The sequence below is a fragment of the Agelaius tricolor genome, unplaced genomic scaffold (genome assembly GCF_023055355.1).
Source record: "Agelaius tricolor isolate 1412-34295 unplaced genomic scaffold, bAgeTri1.0.p SCAF_10, whole genome shotgun sequence".
In the NCBI taxonomy this organism is placed as follows: domain Eukaryota; kingdom Metazoa; phylum Chordata; class Aves; order Passeriformes; family Icteridae; genus Agelaius; species Agelaius tricolor.
In genome coordinates this window covers 13,697,907-13,722,051 of record NW_027269270.1, presented here as the reverse complement: position 1 = coordinate 13,722,051, position 24,145 = coordinate 13,697,907, and the positions used below count along the sequence as shown (strand labels likewise).

At 39.4% G+C, this 24,145-nt stretch overlaps 1 protein-coding gene and 1 long non-coding RNA gene across 3 annotated transcripts in view; one reads left to right on the top strand and one right to left on the bottom strand.

Moving 5' to 3' along the window:
• LOC139593651 (uncharacterized) overlaps window positions 1–24,145 on the top strand; it is a 103,571-nt gene that overhangs the window by 3,862 nt on the left and 75,564 nt on the right. The window lies entirely within an intron of this gene.
• PDE11A (phosphodiesterase 11A) overlaps window positions 436–24,145 on the bottom strand; it is a 109,516-nt gene continuing 85,806 nt past the window's right edge. For both annotated transcript variants that reach the window (XM_071434844.1, XM_071434845.1), the window contains exons 17-20: window positions 23,140–23,203; window positions 20,455–20,529; window positions 19,350–19,433; window positions 436–5,738 (exon numbers count right to left, since the gene is read on the bottom strand). In XM_071434844.1, the coding sequence (XP_071290945.1) occupies window positions 5,577–5,738; window positions 19,350–19,433; window positions 20,455–20,529; window positions 23,140–23,203 (385 nt within the window). In that variant the 3' untranslated portion in view covers window positions 436–5,576. The remainder of the gene's footprint in view (window positions 5,739–19,349; window positions 19,434–20,454; window positions 20,530–23,139; window positions 23,204–24,145) is intronic.

Here is a 24,145-nt window from a genome sequence, read left to right as displayed (position 1 = left end):
AACCACTGTCTTGGGCTTTGCCCACATGAAACATCCTCTTTACAGCCCATTAAGATCCAAAGTTGGTTAAGGCTGGTAGGTGGCAGGAAGTATGTATGTCTGTACCTTGGCACAATCCGACAGGTTTCCTGCAACTTTCAGAAGCAGAAAAAATTACTCCAACTTTTCTTATTCAACAATGTATTAGTGCTTTGGCAGGACTTCTTTCCCCCCATGGTATTTCTGCTGACCAGGGAGGGATACTCTAGAGCACAGACTGTATAATGTGTGTAATTTCTGTGCATGTGAATAGCTCCCTTAGGGTCCCCAGGCAGATCTGGCTTCTGGTCATTCCGGACTAATGCCAAGCATATCCAGGGAAGGAGTTTGGTTTGCCCCCAGGAGTGAGTGCTGCAAGGCTGTGTGTCAAAAATCATATCTGGGCCGCTCAGTCTCGCATGTTTTCAAGATCTTCTATTTGAGAGATTCAGGAATCAATAGATACAGCTCTGGTTGATACCAACAAGTTTCAATCAAAAGTAATAAAAATAATAATAATAATAATAATAAAAGAAAATAATAGTAAGCTGTTAAAATTATTTATCTTTTTAAAGCCTAAGTAAACCCAAGCTGCTAATTTCAAAAGCATGCTTTGAAAGCTGAACCAGCATAGTTTGATCTACTTAGCAAAACAGTAACAGTTTTAAGATTAAAAAAAAAAAGGAAACTGATGCAGAAATCTTTTAAGTTACACATTTTGCAAGTATCTGGGATTCACTTGCCTTAGAACAGACACATGGTATTTCTGTGCATTTGTCAGCTGTCTCCCACAGGCATACTCCCCAGAAAACTGTAGGATATAATGGCCTACATGCTTAAGAATTCATAATTAAATACAAAGTAATCCAAAAAAGGAAAGGTAACAAGCAATATACAGGATGTATTCCAACAGTGGTACATTCCAGTGACGGGGAATCTCTGGGGCATCTCTTACATCCCACTTCATTGCTATGTTAGAAACCATTCACATGATTTTACTCTTTGAAAACTCTTCCTTTGAAACAGCCTTTAAAAAAACCTTCTTGTTCTCTATTTCTTGCCCATAACACTCTAGGCATTGAAGCGCCTGTTAGTATGTTTTATGTATCTTTGAAATAAACCTGTTTTAAACTTTCACACAATGCACAAATGACTTATCAGGAACTAAAACTGGTTTGAATTTATGAAGGGAAAATAAGTATTTGGCCTGTAGACTGAAACACTCCTGTTTTTCCACGAGAATGAATTAATCTAAACATTACAAATTACATTAGGCACTGCTGGTTGCAGTTTTCAAAAACAATTTGTGAGTACTAGTATTGGCTTTGTTGGTAACTACAGGCACATTATGAGATTGCAGTGCTCTCTAAGAAGGTGCAATTAGCAAGGTCACCAGACCAGAAAAATGCAGCTGCTGTACCAAGGACACCATCTGAAGAAATACCTGAGCTAGAAACATACTTGTGTACGCTGTGGTTACAAAACACACAACTGACCTTCTTGGCAAGACCCCTGGCCCTGTAAATTGTAGGGGTTGGCTGAGACAGAGCTGTGTGGGGAGTTCTGTGCCTGCCTGCCACATGAGGCAGCCACTTTAAACCCCAGTGAGCTACTGCTGCTGACCTTGTGCAACTCTGCTTCGGAGCAGGAGCAAAACCACGTCCTGACAAGCAGAGTCTGCATCTCCATCACATTGTGAAGCTGTTCTTACTTGTCTGTAGGTCCAGGCTGGGAGGGAATTGGCTGGTTGCACTACTTGACTTATGGCCAAAGACACCTTTTGAACATCTTGTTCTTGAGAGGTTCTTCTGTCTCAGCCACTGGGGAGCCTCTACCCCAGGTGCTCCTTGCCTCAAACAGCGTTCAGTTTTCTGGTGGGGTCACATTGTCGTGTTGCAGGGGAGCACTTTGGTCCAAGGGAGTGCACATACAAGACCTGAGCTCTTCCACCAAAGCCTGTCTGCTCCATGCCCCCCTCAGGAGTGAAGCCAAAATTGGGGCTGTACCCAGTGGGCATCCTTGTCTCCTTGCTGAGCATATGAAAGGGCCCTTGGCAGAAGGGCAGGAGACAAGCCCACCCTTGTTACCATCAGCTGGTGGGGCAGATGCACCTGCAGTTCAGAAGCCTGCTCAAAGTCAAGCAGGATTTGATTGTCTAGTTCATTCCTGATTAGCCTCTGCAATTGTAGAACATTTATGGTGGATTTTTTAAAATGATTGTTTTATTTGGGTTTCATTTTTTGTGAGGAAAGGGTGATTTTGGTAAGTAGTTTCACAAGTGGGAATCCTAAGTGAAATTACTGTTTGGCCTGAACTACCTTTGAGGATGGGGATGAAGACCTGATCATTTTCTGGTGACAAAATTAAGGCTGCTGCTTGGCTCTTGTGAGACTTCAAGTTCTAGAAACCTGACCCAATTCAGGCAGCAGTTGGCACGAGTCAGTAGGACACCTAGAAAAAAAGGCATTGCCACAACCAACCTGAAGCACCTCTGGGTGTTCTATGGACAATCCATGTGCCCATCAAATTTTAGCACTGGATTTGTAAATGCTAGAGGCCTCATTCATGGCTGGATTTCCGCTTACAGCTGGGACAAAGAAATGGTGACTTGTCTTTTGCTGATGTGCTGGGCATTTCAAGGGAAAGCCAAGCAGCCCTGTCCTGGGTAACAGCTCTGTTCTCCACAAGCTCTCTTGATTTGTCCTTGCCTCTTGTGGACATGTGTTTTATATGCATTCACAGAATTAGGCTGATTTCAATGTTTTAGTTTTTTTTTTTTTAATCTCTCCTTGTTCAGCAGGCAGGGAAGCAAGTAAAAGACAGAGAATGAGATTAAATAACCTACACAATTATGTCTCTTGTACATATCTCAGAGAGTTTGGCAGAACTGACCGAAATACTGGGAAATTGTTTCCCTATCAGAAATAATGAAAAGCAGATACAATTTCTGATCATCAAGTTTATAAGCATTAGCTAAAAAATGTTTCCAACAATCTTAAAATATAATAGACTTGAAATATATTTCTTTAATGTACTACATGCTTCCACAAAGAATCATCTTTTTCTCACTTTTGTTTTTGCTGTTTCCTAAGCTAAGTCTTAAAAAAAGGAGATAAGGTTTTTATTTGTTTAGTTGGTTGGTTTTTTTAAGATTGAGCTAAATGACTTTCAGAGACTGAATGCTGTTCTGAGATGCACTGCTGGGCCCCCCAGTTTCAGTAGGGTTGCTTCATTTTTCCTGAGAACAATCTGATAAGATCAAGCCGTGTGCTCTCATTTTCTTCCTTGTGATGGAGGAACAGAACCATAACATTAGTCAGCAGTTTCTGAATTTTGACCCACAATGGCAAAGATACCAAAAGACAGGAGAAATAGATGGAGGCAATTAGAAACAGTCACTTGATTGATGGTTGACATTGTTAGGACTTCAGCTGTGTGTCAGGCTGCGGTGCTGCCGAGTCCCCATCCCTGGCAGTGGGTGTTGCCATGGGCAACAGTGCACTGAAGCCAATAAAAGGAGAGGAAATGAGGGGAGACTCAACCTTCGGGGAGGCCGTAGGGTATGCATTATAAATTAAGTTACACTTAGCAGTATGCAATATCAAAATTCAGGAAAGCTGTGTGTACCTACCAGCAGTACTGTTGGTTCCTAGTAGCTGTTTTTCCAATAAAGTATGTGTTGCAGGTTTGTATGGCTTGCTGCTTGCTAAACTGCTCTGGCTTTATTCAGAGAAGAAAGAAGTGGTGAAAGAACAGCAGAAACATTTCCATTTGGTGTGTGTACTCACTGCTGTGCAGTTTGCATTTCTGCTCCTTCCCTGCTTCCTTCTGCTAGAAAGTGATGTGGTTCAGTTGTGCACTAACAGATTGGCTCACAATGCTACTGAATTTCCAGCTATTGTCCTACACACCATTAGAAGCACAGAGCATTTTTGTTTTGTTGTGTTTCTTCTAAAGAAGCGATCAGCAGATTTGTTGTTTCTGTTTGATGTAGTCAGCTTTTCTAAGGCTCTAACAACTCAGTTTCCTTAGAAAGGATAAAAGCTCTTTTAGCATCTGGTCAGTTGGGCCAGGTTCTGATTTCCATTAAGCTGCTGCCAGTTCAAGGTAATTCCACTTAAGTAAATGGAGTTTGGCACAGGTGTAAAACTAAGCTGAATTCAGCTTTAATTTCTGCTGCCAGACAGATTCTATATTTAGAATCCCATTTTTCATGAAGTACAAAGGCTTTTTTCCCCCCCCATGAATGGGCACTCATAAGCACTGCAACATGACTCCTCTTGTGCCTGGTCATGCAGCAGAGAAAACACCCTCAAATCACAGATCACAGGTTTGCTGCATTAGTGATCTTGACACTAATGGAAGGAGACCAACTTTCAGGTAATACTAGGGTCATCACAGAGAGACATTTGGTTTTGTGACCTATCATATTTGATTAGATTTTTAGGGACACCTTTACCACGGGTGTCAACATGTGAGCCTTAACTAGTGCTGTGCTAGCTGTAGTAATAGCACTTGAAATTGTACTGAAAGAACTGTGAGAGAGTAAGGGGTAGTCCAGTGTGATGATATTCTACCTCTCCAACATTTCTAAATACTAATTTCTCCTGGAAATTATCCTAGAAAGGCTTATCCATGTTCTGCTTTTCAATGTAATATAAACCTGAAGCTCAAAGCAACAGATTTCCTTTTTTATTTGTATTCTATTTTCAAAAAAAAAAAAAAAAAAAAACCATTAATCTTTTCCTTAGGCAACGCTATAATTAAAAAAAAAAAGAATGTGTTATAAGAGCATTTTTGAAAAGAAAAAAAAACAACCCACTCTAAAATTACCATGCAATATTTTGCCTTTATGCAAACTTCCTCTTGCTGAAAAATTTGCTGCAGTGTTAATATGAATTTCTCAGGGAAGAAGGGACAGCTTGGTGTTTTTAAAGATAATAAAGTTTGTTTTTAAATGTAGCAAAGGTAGGCAATTCTAAAGGCCCTGATCAATCACTAAGAAGCTTTGTTGTAAAAAAATACTTCTTCAAAATACAAAGCAGGCTTTTCAGAACATTCAGGCATAAAAGAGGAGGGAGAATAAGAGAGGAGCATCACAAAAGCAGGCATAATTGATTCATAACATGTACTGAAGAGATGCAAAACAACAATGTAATTACACACTATTCTGTTTTCTGCAGCTCCTTGCATATGAATTGGCCAGCTTGCATCCCAGTCCTGCTCTGTATTATTAATTTTATTAAGCTGTGAGTTCTTATATTTCAGTCTGTTGTCAGCTTTACAGATTTTTACAGCAGCAGTTGAAATGTAGTGGAGCTGAATGAACGCTTCTTCTGTTCAGTGTTGCATGTCGCTCCAGATACCAGCGCAGTCCCACTGCAGGCTTCCGTTCAGTCCCACTAAGCCTTCCAGGAAAAGCAAACTGTGCTGCCATCAAGATAATATCCCATCAATTAGGCATGTCTGGGAAAGCATTTCTTAAAAATTGGTGGGTCTAAGCTTATGAAAACCTTTCAGACAGCTCTTATTGTAAAGTGACACTGATATTTGCAGGCTTAGTTTATGTCTTTGAGAGACGTGGTGAAGCTAGAGGAAAAGGAGGACAAGGATGCTGCCTGAGAAGGAAGTCTTTTCTGGTGCAGCTCCTCCCATTTACCTCTATTTACTGCCACAGAGTCCAGCATAGGCTTCAGTTTCACATTCAGCTTCACTAGGCACTGGAAGAAGATTAAAAAGAGAATGAGAGGAAAAATACTGATAGTATATCCACTCCTTTTAAGGACAGTCCATGGCATAACGGGAAAAAGGAGTTTAATCTGCACTATGTCCCTACCCTCCTCATTCCCATTTGTAAATACCTGTGGAGGTAAATTTATTGTCCCCATTGAGTTCTCTTTATCTATCTGACTCATTTTACATAAGTCTTTAAGCCACCAAAAATGTAGAAAAAGGCACACAAAATGGCAGAGATGCCGCTCAACTACTTTAGCATTCCTGCAATCCTTAAAGATAGTCCTTTTGAGGGATCCCCAAGTGCCTGAGGCTGCCAGCTATGGCATCTATGAGCAGGAAGGTCCACTGGCTGTATGACAAGCTGGACAAAGCTGAAGTAATCTCCTTAGTGCTCAATTCTTTTTTCCTATAGATGACTAAACCACAACAGTACTGTGCTTTCCCAAGCTGGCAGAAAAAACAATTAGTGGCTCAAATTAAAGAAATATAAATGGGTTTTCTTTGAGGTTGCACTGAAATCACCTCTTGTTTACATATCCAGCCCAATGATCACAGTGGCCAGTAAGAATCTTTAATCTGTTTCATCTGGCTTTGAATACATCCCGGAATTATGGAATTCCTGCACACCTTTGCTACAGGTTATTTTACCTTCCCCTTTAATATCACCTGCTTATGTGCAAAGACCACAAGTACTTCACTTGGTTTTGTATCTATATTAAAGAGAGACAGAAATTAACAGCAGCACTGGATGTCAGGAAAGGGTTAACCACTTGCCTCCCAAGTGGTCATATAATGTGTCCTCTCAGGACAGAGTGTTCTTTGGCAGCTTTTCTGGTTAGCAGGCAGTGGCTTTTGCTGAGAGCTGGGCAGCATGCTTTCTCCTATAGCATGGAAACTATGTATTTGTCATTGGAAAAAAAGGATCGGTGCCAGATTAAAAACCAAAAAGGACAAAGAAGACAGCAAAAGTTGCTCTTCTAAAAGTGCAGAGAATGATAAGAAAATGAAAGGAAAGGGGGAGCAGGTACCTTTGCAGTTGATCAGTTTTTGCTTTAAATAGCAGGGTTAACAGGAGCTGCTTTAAATGGTCCCCAGAGCCCAGACAACACTAAAGAACTGGATTTTTTTATAGCTAGCTTGCAAGCCATGGGAGCTTGGCTTGAAGTAAGTATTGGTAGATTTTTAATTGAGCTATTATATGATAATTAAGGGTTAATGGCCTGATTTTAAGATGTGCTGAAAACTTGCAATTTCAGTTGACTTCCGTAGGAAATATGAATGCTCAGCACTTATGAAAAATCACATCATGAGGAAGAAGCTGGAACTTTAATCAAATTCACTTCAAAATTATTTCCTTAGAATATGGTCCAGACTGGGCAGATAATTTTGGAGTCTTGGGCCTGGGGTAAGAGGCAGGGTTCACTGCAGTCTCTGCCCCCTAGAGCACTGCTTGCTGCTGATGGTCATTCATTTTACAGAATGGATAAGGATTTTCAACTTTCCCATCACCATGCCTCACAACTCTGCATTTGTATATCTTTATTTCAGACTGTTGTGTATTCCTTAAACCCGATTTGGCAGAGTCTAAACCAGAGCGGCAGTAATGTATTATAAACAGCTGAAAGTATCTGAAAAACTCACTGCCATTACCATTAGCACCTGCATTACCACGGCCAGCTCAGTGTCTAGAGATAGCACATGTGATACTCAGCCCTTGACGGCAGCATCAGATCCTTTCTGTGCACAGCCGGTACCTTCAAAAAGTTTTTGTGAAGTATTTTTCCAATATACACCTTCAATTAAAAACATCAAATAAATAAATATTAAGAAATACATATAAGCAAGCAGCCTGGTTAAATCACTCTTTAAAAATTGGTATGCTTCAAACCTCTGTAAGACCAAAGATGTTCTGCACTCTCATCCTGTCAGCCCCAGGATCTGTAAGTACAAAATAGCAGTACAGGCTGTTCCTGTATATATATATATATATATATATATATATATATATATATGTGTGTGTGTGTGTGTGTGTGTATGTGTGTGTATGTGTATGTATGTGTACACATATATAGTATATTTTCTCTCTCTCTCTCTCTCTCTCCATATATAGTATATATACTATATACACTATATATATACACACTATACCCAGGAATCTATAGCAGCTACAGGCAGTATGGAGAAGATGGAGCTCACTGGGACTGCGGGCTCTGCCTCAGTGTGGCTGTGCAGCTCTCAACTATGTCTGTGTCCTTTCTGTAACCTTGCTTTTTTGCCAAGGCTGACCACAAGACTGTGATGTTTTCCAGCCTAGTTCCAGGGAGCAGTTGCAGAGGTCTGGACATGACCTCCTGCTGTGCCTGTCCCTGCAGGCACTGGCATCTGCCATGGCTTATGGCAGGAGACAGCCCTGTCACGGACTGTGCCAGGATGGCTGCGAGTGCTCGAGGTACTCACAGCAATTAGCTTTGCATTGACTACAGCAGGGACCAGGAGCCCAAGTAGGCTGGGAATAGATTCAGGAAGCACCCCCACAGTTCTGTGGTAATCACTGTTATCCTATGAGCTGTAAACATACTTTAAATCTGTAAGTAAATACACATATATTTCTTAGAAATATAGATCTAAGCGGACATTAGAGTCTAATAACCCAGGTGCAACAGAGGCTACCAGGTAAATAACAAGAATGGTTAACTACTAACATTAACTTTGATGAAACAGATTATAAGGAGTATTTAAGAAAGAATAAACCATGTCTTTGATATTAATTTTTACCATGGCACCAGCAATTAATTCAATGGAATACATACAAAATATATAGTGTAATTCTAAGAAACTTTATTTTGTTACACATTAATTTAGATTAGTGATACTTGACAGTGCAGATTTTGCACTTGGTCTATAAAATGTCTTTATTCAGACATTGATTTGATGTTTGAACCACTGCTTCTGTATTTAGTATCCTTTCACTTTGGGATTTTTTCATTCTGATCTAGTCTTTTAATTAAACTGACTACTATAATTCCTATGGAAATTAGCTTTTATTTTATTTTTTCCAGCTACCAAAGCATTTCAGTAGGGCTTCTCTGATACAAAGTGCACAAATTGGATTTTATTTCTTCTTGAGATGTAATTAAAAACTCATTTGATTACTATATATCTGGCCCTGTTTTAATTATTAAACTCCAGTAATCAATTTGCTTTTATGAAGCTTCTGGGAAATTATCTCAAAAGCAACACATTTCTCTCCCTTCTGGCAGGGTCTGGACCATTTACTGAATTACATTCATTGCACCTGTTCCTGATCCGGATTAAACCACCAATTTATTCCCAAAGCTCTTTAAGTTTATTTGGCTGTAGCCTTGTCAGGGTTTTCCACCTCCTGGCTGCAGTTTTTGCTTTCTGTTTTACTGAATGAGAGCCCCTTGATGTACTGCTCCTCCATGCTACTATTTTGATGCATGCCTCTTACAAACAGCTTTGCTCATGATCTGTCTAATTTGGTATCTAGGTTCTTAATGCCTTATTTATTACTTGCCTTCCTAGGAAAAGGCTTGGTCCTCACCAGCTGTCTGACATGGGATACCACCACCCAACCTCAGTAGCTGCAGAAATGCCCTGTTCTATCCCAGCTTGGTGCTGTGGGCAGGCTGGGAGCTGGCAGGCAGCTGGGCTCGGGGAGAGGGAGCCCTTGCCTGGGGGAGTTCCTGTCTCCCGAGGCCTGGGATCTCACTGCCCACTTGCAGTCCTTCCCTGCAGTGCACCTGCCTTGCTGTGCAGCAATAGGTACAGGATTGGTGACCTTTCCCATTCCAGCCCCTTTACTGTAAAAGCTGTTCTTAGCCGCAGAGTGATAAAGGGTGGGGGAGGCACTGCCTGCTCCAGCATTAGGAAGAGCCAGAGAGGTTTGCAGTTCCCTTCTGCATCCATGTATTACCTCAGATGTGTGACTAAGCTGTTTGTCAGAAAGTTACTGTATAGCAGTGCCTTTTTCTTAGCACCTTCAATTATTTAGATGTCTTTTGGGACTGTGTACTACTCTGCCCACAGCATTCTTTCCCAAAGTATAGCTCCGCTTATCTATAAACTCCTCAGCATAAGAAAATGTTAACAGCACTTCAGCACTACATTGTGTGCACCTGGGAGAGGGGCAGGGCTGCCTGAAGGAAGAGCACAAATGGGAAAGAACATAAGATACTCAGAGGAAGCTATTTATGGGAGCAGGGAAGGAGGGCAGAGTGGTTTGGTTTTTCTTTCCATTCTTTTCTTTCTTTCCTTGTGTATAGAGATGTGTATTTTGGTAGATAAAGCATATAGAATGCAGGAGTAGTAGCAGTAGAAACAAACCCCTTTCAGAGAGAGGGTGATGGGGAGCAGTGGAGGCATTTGTTTCTTCCTCTGGGTGCCAACTTTCTGAGTTGAAGTGGGGTGTAGGGGGAAGAAGACTTCATCTGCTACATTACCTTCATCTCTGGGCAAGGATATTAGTGAAACTGCCTAGATGCAGCACAGCTGTGGTCAGAGGCTAAACTTATTGCCAAAGCAAATACCAAATTTTGTTGTATTATAAGACTAGTACCAAATCTCTTTAAAGAGGAGCGCAATATGTCCTACCTTACAAACACTGCATGACTACCTTACAAACACTGCATGACTTTTCTTTTTGCCCCCTCCCTCCCAGAGATTCTCATCCAAATATTGACCAGTTCTGACCTTGCTTAACTTATGAGCTTTGACAAGATTACAGCTCATGAAAGTATGGTTGCGGGGCTAATATTTGTAAAGTGAGTTTATGGAATAAGACCATATAAATTCATTTTTATGACTGAGCACATATAAAAAAGTTATAGGTCTCAGTGTTCACTCTACTTTGGAACCCAATGGTTTCTAATGAATCACTTTTATTATGTAGGCAGTTTCTTAGTTGGAAGGGAGGACCAGTGACCGAGAAGCCATGGGGATAAATTCAGACTCGGTGTAAGCATATGAAGCATTGTTGAAGTCAAGAGAGTCATGACCAGTTACAGCAAAGCTGAATTGGACTCCTGAGTTTTGCTGAAGTGGCTTTCACATGAGAATACATAGGCCAAAGGTGAGCCATCTATCTGAAAGTCCTTGAACTTCAGATTAGTTCAGATAAAAGGGAACCTGTGCTGCAGTCATCCACAGATTTTATCTTCATAATACAAATACTTTGTGGAAGTTGTTTAGAAAACTCAAAAGTATTTCTGAATATATGTCCATATACTAAACCCAAAAACATTGCTAGAATTCTACCTTCCATAGTAGAATACAGAAGACAAAGTGATACAGAGAAGATGTAGGGATTAACTTCTATGAACCCTTGACTGTATGTGTATATGAATTAATTATTTGCCCTAGTGATTCAGGACTGTATTTAATCATTATGTTCTTCAAAAACATACAGTATTTGTGAGGGGGTTGAGTTCATGAAAAAAACATTATTGCAGTCTCCCTGTGTTTGAAGGGGACTTTGTTTATTCCTTTTAGGGCTTAATGAGGAAGGGTCCAGGTCATCACATACATAATGCATTAGTGGATTACTTTTTCATTTCTATCAGGGAATTTTTTTTTCCTGATGCCTAAAAATGTAATTAGAAGAAATTAATATATTACTAATTTCCCTTGTAGAAAACAGGAGTTTCTTTTAGCTTCTCTCTAAAAATTGTTAATGGTGACTGGAAATTAATCTAATACATGCACGAGTGTTCTGCTCTTCCTCTGTGAATTAATGTTAGGCTTCTTTCTGGTGATGGTACACTGGCAAGAATAATACTGTACTCCTTTGGAAGTAAACTAAAGAGGGATGATTATAAATTAAGATTAACCATTGGTGAAATGTGCTGGGTATGTCAGGGAGGAAAGTATGTACAGAGCTCCTGGTAGCAAAATGTGCTCTGACCAATATCACACACGGTATGCGGCCAAAGGGAGAGTGATTCTGAAGGAATGGGACCTACTGAAGTAGCTCTACTGATGTATTGCTACAGTTGCAAAGGATTCATCTGTTGTTCATTACAATTTCATGAAATCAAGGGTTTGCTTGGAGGAGTTGTTTATGAAATAATAACTTCTTATTTAGCTCTGCTGTTCAAGGTTTTGATTCTATGTCTGGAGCATGCCAGAGACAGAATGTTTCTAACTCCTTTGCTTTCAACATTTTAACCAAGTAGCTGATCAATGTCTTCTGCCTTGCTATTAAATGGATTTTGAAAAATTCTTCAAATCATATCAGTCTCATATGCCGATTTAATTCTTTGAATTTACCCTCAGCTGGGAATTCTGCAAGCAACTGTGATTCTGTTGTGTTAAACACTTACTTGAAGTGTTTCATCCATCATCATTTCTAGTCCTTTTCTGATGCAATGTACTTTGTGCTTTGTCTTTCTTGAAAACTGAATGGCTGTTAAATTATCCATTTATCTTCTTTCAGATTTGCTGTACAATTTGAGTTCCCTCTATTGGCTGTCTCTTCTACCTTATTTGCCAACTTTTCAATCTACTTCCTCAGATCTTTATTTACGTTTCCATACATGACTGCCATGTCCTTCACGACACATTGGGCAGATAATTCTAAGTGAAACAGCAACAGAAATTATAATATTATGAATGATTCAATTTTTCTCACAGATTAGGGTGAAAGTCTTTAGTAAAGCTTAGCTTCACTGAAGTCAATGGGAAATGTTTGTTTTTCTGTCTTCTCCCAAATACCTTTGTTGATGAACTGCCCTTTCAGCTGAGACTGTTTTGGCATAAGATGACTCAGAAGTAAGCTGAAGTACTCCTGTCTGAACGAAAAAAAGTACTCCTTTCTGCTGCCTCTTCTAAACATTTTCGACAAACTTGTAAACTCTTAAAATTGTTGATTGTAATGCAATGTTGCATCAATAATCTCACCAAGTTATGAAAACCATAACAAAAATATTATTCTAGTTTTCAAAGGCAAAATGAAACCCTTCCTGTTCTCAGGAAGCAGAAAAAGAGGATCAGGATCCTTGCATCTTCTGTAAAAAAGATGTTCATGATAGTCACAGACAAAAATATCTTTGCTCTGAAACCACCAAAACTGCTTTACCATATTATACTGTGAAACAGTAATGGACTTAAACTGAAATTGCAAATAAAATCATTCCTTCTTCTTTTCCTGTTTTTTCTTTCTTGTATGGTTCTTCTTAACCTTTTCTATTAGTAAGAAAGTAGCAGACAAAAGCTTCTCAGATTAAGGACAATAGGTTAGAACAATTATTTGGTAATGCTTGTTCCATTACCGGAAGTTTTATTACAGGGATAATATTTGAGTTTTCTGCAAGTTCCACAGAATTCATTCTGTATGGCCTCATATAGATTCATCATTAGCAGACAAGAAACAAAGCAAGGAAAGTGCTGAACCTACTTAAGTTCCTCCTTCAAGGCAACAGAGAGATCCTTCGACTGTGCTAAAAATCTCTTTTCTCTGGGCCAAACCCTTTTTCCTAACATAATCCTTAGCTACAAACTTCCCCCCAGCACTGGCATTTGGCCTGATTAAGTTTCCTCTGAAGCAAATTTCTTACAAACACAGCAGAATATGTTGCACCTGCTCTTCCTTGGATAATATTACCCACTGGATTTCAACAAGGAGGGAGCCTAATTTGATCTGCCAACATCTGTTTGATCTGCCTCAGTCCCTGGTATCACAAACTGCATCCCAGGCTGATGTGCTTACTAATCCTTGTCAGCCAGGTGTTCTCAGGAAGCATAAATGCTTTATCTCCCACTCTCTATGTCCAAATGAAAGGTCAGAAATAAACCCTGCCAAAGAGGTGCATCTTTATGGTATTCCTTAGAAACTATTAAAAGTTATCTTCCTCTTCCTTCATCATGCTACAAAGGAAAAGCTGGTTTCAATGAGAATCACACAGAGCTGATCAAATTGCTTCCATTGAACAGATCTTTCCAAACAGCTTGGTCCTGATTTTTTAAATTTTTGTTTGTTTGTTTGTTTGTTTGTTTTGGGTGGTTTTTTTTTGGTTAAAACACGTGACAATTTATGAACATGTTTCGTGGACTGTCTATATAGGTGCATGGTGAACAGCTAGTGAGTTCTCTGCCCCCTGACTATTTGCTAACTTAAAATATAAGAGCAGTGCCCTGACTTTTGTATCAACAATCCCAGATATAGGTGAATGGTGGAAAGCCATTTCCAAAATGTTCATACAGATAAAGTCTTATTGGTTAAAAAATTGTAGAAGTTTTTCTAATTGTATAGACAGAACAGAAACAACTGAAGGAAGAAGTCATTATGTTGGCTGCATCCAGTAACTCTTGCCTGGGTAAGGACTAAGCCATGCCATACAGTCCATTCTGGACAGGCAGGGCTTCTCAGAGGAGAGGTGCAAGTCCTGAATTTCTTATACAGTATTTCATCATGCAAAACTATAATTGAAGGACAGAGGGAAAGGGATAGAAGTGGTAACTGAGGAAGGGATCAGGATATAGCAGTGTGAGCATGATTGTTGAAGAACACCTTTTTAATGTTCTCTGTGAAGGAGAATTAATCTCCTGTCTAATAATTTCAAGTAGAGTATATACCTTTGGAAAAAAGAAAAATCACAGTGTGTGTATGTACTTCCAATTCAAGTGTCAAAGTCAGCTCTTGAACCAGAGAAGTTAAAACACAGAAAGCCATGACTGTTAAAGACTTCGTGCATTTTTAGTGTGCTTTGTAGAGGGTCTACCATTTATGCCACCCTGTGCATTTAATCTAAGTTTACAAGCAGAACATATGCTTTTGCAGCTACATTATCATAAACAATAAATAGATTTAATTACAAGGCCAGATATTATCTTCTATAGGAAGGCAGGCATATCAGAGCTCTTGGAGTTGCAGACAGCGATTACATTTCTTTCTAAGTCCTTCCAACAGTATGATAAAGAAGGAATCTGTCCCTCCACATTCCATTCAAAACATTTAAAGTACTTGCTAGGCTGCATGTTTCTACTCTTCCCAGGTTCCCCCCAGAATCCTGGATGGAGTAATGCAAATTCAATTCTGTAGATTCTATTATATGCTTGAAGTTCTCAATACCCAAGAAAATCTTGAATAGCTCTAAAAATAGCACTAAAATGGAGCAGTTCAAGGGAGCACCAAGGTAGAGGTGAGCAGGGCAATCTCAGGCACGCATAAGTTGTAAAAGCCATGAGCTGCTTTATCTTCCACAAAGACATCTCCCTTAAATTTAAATAGCTGCTGTCATTGTCACTGACTACCTGACTATGTATTTATCTGCCCAGAAGCAGAGTGCATGGCCTTTGGCCCTGCTATTCATAGTGCTACTGTCTCTGCCTAACAATGCCCTGAACAGAGCTGGGTTTCTGTTAGCATCTTTTGTTTGATGTGAATCGCTGAAGCTTTGATGTTGTTTGTGAGAAATATAATGATTTAAAAGAATAAGATCTTCACTCTCCCACTCTGTGTGCTCCCCACAGAGAAATCTTATCTGAGTTGGGAAAAAATCTGTGACTGATCCTGTCTTAGGAAGACACAAATGACAGAGTCCAGAAGAGAAATCTGTTAGTGTTGAAACTCTTAGCATCTCTTTACTGGAGGATCAGAGGGGTGATTTGTCTTAATGATCAAAATTCTGTTTCCTGTTATGCAAACACTTATAAATAGGTACAGAATACTTTCTCCGTGTGAACACAGCTGTCAGCAAAGCCATGGTGTTTTATTTTCAGTGATATGCTTTAAATTTTCTGCTTTAGTTGCATATACTTCCTCTTTATAGGATATTCTAACAAAACAAGGGATTGTTTTATACCAAAGCTACATTAGTAGGTTTGAAATACTCTACAGTTTCAGAAAAGTGCATTTTTCTTTGGAAATTATGATTCTAATAAGCTTGTTTCTCATCTCTACTGATAAATGCTTTCCTTACTATGAGTTTTGAATTAAGAGCAAATGTAATGCAGTAAAGTGTAACTAAAGCCCCTAAAATCTGAAATTCAGTGTAATGGATTGCTGTTCTGCTACTCAAGGCTAAAGTTCCACTGTTACATAAAAATACTCTAATCTGGGATCATTACAGTAACAAAAAATGTAAATAACAAAATTATGATATCCTAAGTGTAATAAAATGCAATGAACAAAAAATTGGGATGCTTTTATCTTCCCAGACCTTTGATCCACAGTGTGAGGGAAATGGATTTGATTACTAAGATATGAAATTGGATGTGACTTGATTCCTACATTGAGTAGCAGATAGGGGAGAGAGCAAGGGATCAGAGCCATGGCTTACCTTGTGCCAGGAGCAGAGTCAGGTTTACAGAGCAAGCACAAAGGTTTTTGATTTAGACACTTGGATATAGAAAAACTGTGCATAATTCCAGGGAATATATATTTTTTTAATATATATAGCTATATCCACCTTCAGTCTTTACTGTGGCTCATGGTGTAGTACATTTTGTGTATCAATGACCTTCTTTATTCTGGGTGGGAGGGGCATTCCAAGGGGCAGTCAGACAGGACTGCTAATGGAAGTTGTATAGATCTTGGTGATTTGCTAGTCACTTGTAACCCTTCTCACAAAAAGGGGGCAAACTCAGGGACAGTCCTAGCCAAGTAAGCAGAAGAATGTGATCCATGTTCACCAATAAAGGAGACTTCACTACCCTTTACTTGGGAGAACTGCTGCACCTCCAAATGAGTTGTCTTGAGCTATCTTAAGGAAATGCAGACAGCAGAGCAGATAGAGCCAAATCTCTACAAAGAAGGTTTCAGACCTGAGGAAAATGATAAGGCTAAGAAAAGCCATAACTAAAATGTACTGCAAAGTTTATATATTGTTTTAAGTATGAACCACTCCTCAAAGGCACTCTGGTGTAGCCTAGTTCATTAGCTTGGACTGCAGAGAGGATGCAGTTTGTTCTGGTACTGTGAGAGGCACTGGGATGGTGTCAGACCACTCATAGAATTTTGGGCTGTGAAGTTCTTCAGTGTAGCATACTTCAGACATCCTCAGCTGCCAGGAATAGCCTGCTCCTGGGAGTTACTTTGAGCAAAGAACTTCAGGGAGCTCTGCTGATCTCTTTAATGGGAGCTGCCAGTATTCAGTGGTTGCTGGGATCTCTGCTGTGTGTGTGTGAAATAACACAGAGCACAGCATGAGGTCCTGCTCTAGCAACTGCATTGGTAGGAACTGGTGCATTCCCCACAGCATTCCCTTTAGGGATCTGGATGCTATAGAATCCCACGTGGATTCAGCATTTCTAACCACTAGTGTGGAAAAAAATAAATAGAAAAGCCTTGATTTTGTTCTCTATAGTTTAATGTTTTAATTTTGGTATGAAAATAAGCATCAAATGTTTGTGGGTTTTTCAAAGATGGTTTTTCTAAGTACTGTAGTAGTGAGCTATAGTACCACTAATATTTTACTGATTTATCAGATACCACTCCATCTCTTTATATTGCATTTGTAGTGATATAACCTGTTCTCTCCCCACATGCAGTCCCCTCAATGTATTACAATGGCAAGTATTTCAATGAATGTAAAAATACGCCAACCCAAAATCTAGGATATGGCCAGATTTGTAATGTTCAGCCAGCCCTAAACAGTGGATTTACAGTGCCTGAATATTCTCCTGATGGGATATGTGTGTTGAAGTTTGATTAAGCTGGATATGAAAATTAAAACTTGGCTCCACACTGAAGAGAGAATCTCCTGCAGTGTGATACTATGGCATGAAGTTTTCTGTTTACCCCTAAGGCTGGTGCTGCTATGACTTCCAGGTTTGATGGTGTCTCTTTTTGAAGTTGTTGAGCAGCAGGCTAATGGCTGCACAGCATGATGCAAACACAGTGGAAAGCAGGGAAATCAGATGTGAATATATTCCCCAGAGATCTCCTGCTAAGATAGAGCTAACTAACCAGAGCTTTAGTGCTCAGATGTAGTTTTCTCGTGCAGAGGATGGGCTGATTATCAGCTCTTCCTGCTTTACTGTACATTTTTGGATTACAGATGCCATTAGAAATAATGAATTCTGGTATAATGTGCATTCTAGTGCAATATGAGCTATTTTATTGAAAGGAACATTATTTTTAAAGAGTGTCTGTCCAAGATCAGTGTCCATCACCCCTCCTCCATATTGTCTAAAATGTTCTTGGACTTTTAAACAATATAGATGTATATTCTTCTTCCCTGCTTGCTTTGCCTTAATTGTTTGAAAACGGTAGCTGTAGTTTATTTTGTCAGGACAAAGACTGACCTTAGAAAGGGACAGGATCTCTTGGCAAAGCAGCAGCCTGGCTTGTTGCTTACGCAAGTGTCTGCTTTCCGTGTCACAACAGGAATTACCATTGCTGCTGGGTAGTCATTTCATTATTTCCATGGTGGCAGCCTCATATGCCACAAGGTATGGAGGGGAGAGGGCACATTGTCCTTCTTATGGGCCTTCTTGTGTCCTTATTGTATGATATTGGTTTTATATCTGGTCTATAAAATGAAAGGAACTGCCAATCCATTTTTATTTGTTTGTAGGGAAGCTACATTCAGGCACAAGTTGATAATTTTGATGTTAACATGGGAGCTGTTATTGCTTTATATCATCGCTGACCCGTTCATTGCTTTCAGGTCTTGGGCAGTTTAGGGTACAGTGGGAACAGGGAGAACTTGCTGCAGTTCCCCAAAGATGCTGAATGAGAACATCCTCCTGTTTTCTCAGATATCACTGGCTAGTCAGTCTTTGCTGGCATAAGGCAGTCTGTGTTGTTTCAGTCAAACCCTGAAGCTGTTTAATCTAAGAAGGCAGAAGCGTTGTTCTGATAGGAAAAAATTCTTCTGAAATGGTGGTCAAACATTGGAACAGGCTGCCCAGGGAAGTGGTGGAATCACCACACCTGGAAATGTTCAGTAAACCTGTAGATGTGCTGCTTAGGAATATGGTTTAGTGTGGACCTGGCAGTGCCAGATTAATGGTTGGACTCGATGATCTTAGAGGTCTTTTCAAACCTTAATGGTTCTGTGGTTATCTCTAGCCTTAATAAAGGAGTATTTGGGCATTTACACACTGTGTGCCAAGCACCCAGGCAGTCTGTGCAGAAGCACAATTAAAAGAGTAAACTGAGTTAGGAAGCACAGGTTAAACCACAGATTGTTTTATCACAGACCCTAAAGGCTTGGCCTAGAAGTGCCCTGTAACAGTTTGGGAAGGTGCACTCTAGGCCAAGCCTTTAGGGTCAGAAGAAATTGCAAAGGCTCAGCCTTGAGTTTCCTTTTGCATCACACAGATTTGGACAAGTTTGACAACACCTACTGAGACTGTCCCTCCAGTGCTCCATACCTCACCATGATGAGAATCAGTTTGTCTCAAACATAATAAACCCTATCAGCTTTTATAACTTAGAGAGGAATTTACAGACTTTAGAGATATTTACAGACAGATTCAGGGAATCTGAAGATTTCTTAATGGAATTCAGACTTTTGGTAAAGTCAAAGTAAGACAAGAGTTCAAATAGCCTTCAAGTCTGCTCTGAAAGCTAACTCTGAGAGACAAGAATAATCTCCTCTGAACTCTACAGGAGCAGTAAGTAAAATTACCTCATACAATGGCATGCAGATGCTATCAATCCACTCGAGCTGCAACCTGGGTAGTTCATGCTTCCTGTTCCGATCAAATATGGCCTGAATTGAGAAGGAAACAGAATTGTCGTACTTTAATTACACTGGAGTATTTTACAGACACATCATCCAGCACTTTGCAGCTATGGTCAAATTCTCACAACCAGAACACTTTGTAAACCACAATCAATCTTTGCAGGTGCCTTCCTACTGCTTTGCCTGGCATGAAAAATAAACTGTTTATTTTCAATTCTGTTTTGAAACTTTTAAGCTGAATGTGTTTTGTGTTTATAATTCTGTAGTGTAAAATAAATGCTCCACAGTTGGAGCTGAGGTGGTAAGTAACCTCCTGTAGGAATGTAAAGCAGATACCTTTGAGTAGAATTTTCTCTTTTCTCACATAGGGTTTTGCAGCTCAGCAAAACAGTGATGGATCTGGGCTGGCTCTCTTCCTCCCAGTTAACTTCTTTAGAATACTTTCTGTTACCCTTCTCCTGTTGCCTCCAGATAATGGTTGCTCAACTTTTTGAGTTATTCAACCTGGATAAGGCTTTCTCTTCCAATTGTTCAGTGAAAATATTTATGATACTTTCCTAGTTCTTGTTTGACACTGTATACCTATCTGGCTTTACTCCACTCAATTCCATTTTATCCCTTCAATCACAGTAGTATATTTACATGTATATTTATAGAAATGCATTTCAAATAACACAGATATACAGCTGCAACATGAAGTAAATCTGACAATTTTGATTTCCATAGGTAGCTGTGAGTTTTTAGTTCAGTTCTGTGTATTAAACTCAACACCTGCTGCTTAGAAAATTCACTGATAGGATCACCTTAGGAATAGATACAGAAAACTAGTAAAAGGGCTCAAGGACTGTGAAAGGGCAAAAGTGACTGTGTTGACTGGAGAGCTACTTTATATGTGGTTATAAATGCATATCCTTAGTGGACAGAGCTTTTATTTATTCTAAGGTTTCTATTTGTGTACAAAATGCAGTTCATTTTTCTGAATGAGCCCAATGATATTTTTTTCCTCTATTCAAATTAGTAACTATTTCAGAAATGATAAAAAACTTACTGAAGGTGTGAGTTTGAGTTCAGATCTTTCTCTGTCTCCTTGTTCAAAGAACTCACTGGTTACCAGCTCAGCTGCCTAAAATAAAAGTCATGATAAAAGATTAGAGTTCTTGTTACACAATTTTAGGATAATGAGGTTTTGCTCAGACTATGACTTCAGCCTGTGCTTAACTGTAAAGAAGTGAATAACCTCACTTACAGGACTGACATCAGGCATGTGTTCATTAGTTTTTTCAACTGGGATCACAAGGGGTATAAACAGCCATGGTCAGGCACAGGGACTTATCCCTTTTTGATAGGGAATTGACTTGGGGAATTACATTGCCCTGCCAAGGTAGCACTCAATGCAGTTATAACAACTTATTCAAGAACTGAGACCAAGCCAGAAAATGATAGCTTCTTGTTGGCATCCACTATTACATTTGTAAAAATGCTTTGGAAAACATGCAAGAGCTCTTTGGTTATTTATGGGCTGTTGCCCTATAAAAATAATTTTGCTTATCAAAGAAACTTAATTAACCAATACTCTCTGTTGTTTAATCTAATATGAATTAATAAAGGGTTTTTTCCCCCACTAGGCTTCAATTTTTTTTGCCATGTGTGAGGCTTTGAACGTTAAGCACATGTGACATTTTGAGATGGAAAAAAACTGGAAGCCAATCTACTGAAGAGGCATTCACATACTAAAGCTCTTGTCTTGCCAGTGTATTGTTTTTAAGCTAGCAAATTATTTCATAATGCCAAGGAACTAGAGGGTAAACTAAGCAGAGAACCTGTACTTCATAAAATCTCAACATTTCTTGCTTTAGCAACTGCACGGTAGATAACGTTCACAAATGCCAAGCTTGTTGCAGTTGGAATGGGGAGTACCAAAATAATTTGGAAGTAGGTGATGCTAGAAAGTACTCTTAAATCTTAAAAAATTCTGGATCAATATTCCAGATAAGAGGAATGATTGAATAATTTAGCAGCAATTAAGGGTTTGCTAAGTGTATTGTATAAAAATAATCACGGCATAGTATCATCTCTCTCCCTCAGTGCTATTCAGATCCTGTTCTGCTTTTTCTCATCCTTTCCACCTTCTCTTCCTGAATTTTTCCATCTTACATCTGGCCTTTATTCCCATTTTTCAAATATGTTTGTTTTTTTTCTTGCGGCACAGTTAAGGTTCAGCTATTTCCTGTTTTACCTCTGTGGACTTACTAGCACTTCTGCTCAATTGAGTAATGTTTCAAGAAATCCCAGGTGGAATTTTTCAATATAAAGTAAACCTGTATAACTAAGCTGCAGGGGACTTTTCACCTGTAGACCTCAAGAGTGACAAGTATAAAAATCCCCAGTTTGCTAGAGACTCCAGCACTAATTCACCAGCATAGCACAAAGATTCACAACTAGGAAATCAGACCCTACCTGACATTTGGCTGTCAATGAAAATGCAGAAGTTAACTGGGTTAAGGAGGAAAAATGAGGAGGGATTGCACACACTGCAGCAGTGGCCAGGTGGCAATGAAAAATCTTGTTACTCAATTTCCCCCTGCAGGATAGAAGCAGCTTTCCTGATTTCCATGCAAGGTGACTGTGTTCTGGCCAAGTGGTGCAACAGCCTAAGAACTGTTGTCACAGTCTGCTGATAAAGCAAAAAAGACTCACCTGGCAAAACTGAAAGCTGAGGTGAAGCCCTCCCTCCATAAATGTTATTTTTATTCAGTTGATGTGCATGTAACTTGCATAGATCCTTTTCAGCTTCTAATACTTCCTTGTCCAAGGAATTTGGCTGCTCTTGCATCTCTAGTTACCTGGCTTAGTTTTCTCTTTTCCACCCCATCTTTGTAACTATTACTTGCTGTTACACCGAACTTCCTCCAGCTGTGTACCCAAACCCAGCTCCACTGGTATATTTTCTGTTTGCTTCTTGATGCTGTCAGTTCCTCCAAAACCTGACACAGTCTGTCTTCTACTGGCTTGTTCTGGGCCTCACTGAAGGACAGAGAATGACTGGCATGGATACTGGAAATACTAAGGATGGTTTCTGGGTAGAAAAAGATGTCTAGAAGAGAGAAAATCATGGGACAAAGGACAAGAGTTTTGGGACAGGTTGCTTTCTTATATTGTACCTGTTTGCCAATGCTGGATCTATTTTTTATGTATATTTCTAAAGAGCCTAATCATCAGCAGAACTCTGAATTTTTATTTGTTGGTTTCTACGTACAGGATGTAAAAGAAACCCCTATACTACACTTGGAGTTTTGCAACATTCTTAAGAAAATGAACACATTTCTTTTATCATATCTACTGAAGATTCTATGCAAATGAAAATTTGCAGATAATATGTTGGTATTTTTGATTTAGGGAAGACCCTGCTACTGCCAAGGAAAACTTTGGGATGAAACAAGTAAATGCAGCTTTATGTGGCTAAATGCCTTTTTTGTTTAATCCATCCATTTTTGGGTATGGATTTAAAATGTTAGTAAGAGGAGAGGTTGTAAAGCCAGATGCACACAGCAGCATGTGTACAGGGAACGGATTATGCAATAAACCATTTTTTGCAGAAACCCCCTGCTATTTTTTTATAGCATTAATACTGCTGTAAATTGATTCCAGTTTTGGTCCCTTGCAAGCCAGGGCCCTGGGAATATTGTCCTGCCAGTCCCGCCTCCTCCCAGCCCTGCTATTAATCATGGCTTGCCTGTCTTGAAATCTCCCACGGTTTGGTCACAGCTCCAAGGTCACAGGCTGTCATTAGCATTGATCTGAAAAACAGAAATGAACAATACAAGCTGAATCAACCTTTGTTGAATTTCTAAACAACTCTGCTCTGGACGCATAAATAAATAATACCTATGTAAAATGTCAGCCCTGGCACCTTCTTTTCCTCCAGAAAAGAATGACATGTTTGAAATCTTAGCCATCAGCGTGGCTTTTACATTACAATTGTGCCTCAGAATCCTAATGTGTTGCAGGTCATAAGATGATGAATTTTGGTATTCTGCATTGCACAGTAGAAAAGAAATGATATTGCAAGGGAGTAACTGCTAATTTTGCAATACTTCTAACACTACTTACATTAATACCTATAATATATTAGAAAGCATGTGCTTCACATGATATAAGTAAGGGTATTATTACATAATAACACCTGCAACTGGATTAATTTATATGCCTATTTGTAAGTGACTGCTGTAGCAAGAGAGCCTATAATCACAGGAGGCATCCCAGACACTGTTTAAGCAGTTTCTACTGCTCATCTACAATAAAAATTGAAGATTTACTGTGAGCTATATGGTTCCACTGTAGTTTAATATCTAGCTACAACCATGTTTTATATGCATTAGGAGAAGGAAACCGTTCAGCTGTAGAAAGCGTTTATGTACAGTACATGATGCAGATAAAAGTCTAAGAAAGTTTAAATGAAGAACAAGGGCACTGAAAATGAAGCATCAAATATATTGCCTGAATCTAAAATTAGGAATGGGTGAAATGGTATGGAAAATAGAAAATGGCCAATATTTTGTCAAAAGACCAAAAGATAACAGAATTTTAATGAAATTTCAGATAAAATGAGACATAACCAGGCATGCATATGCAAATACACACGTTTTATTGTCTACAAAGTGTGATCTACTCAAACCACCCACAATGTCTGAGATATTCAATAGGATGCATGCTCAGGGCATTCCTGAGGGTTGGAAGAG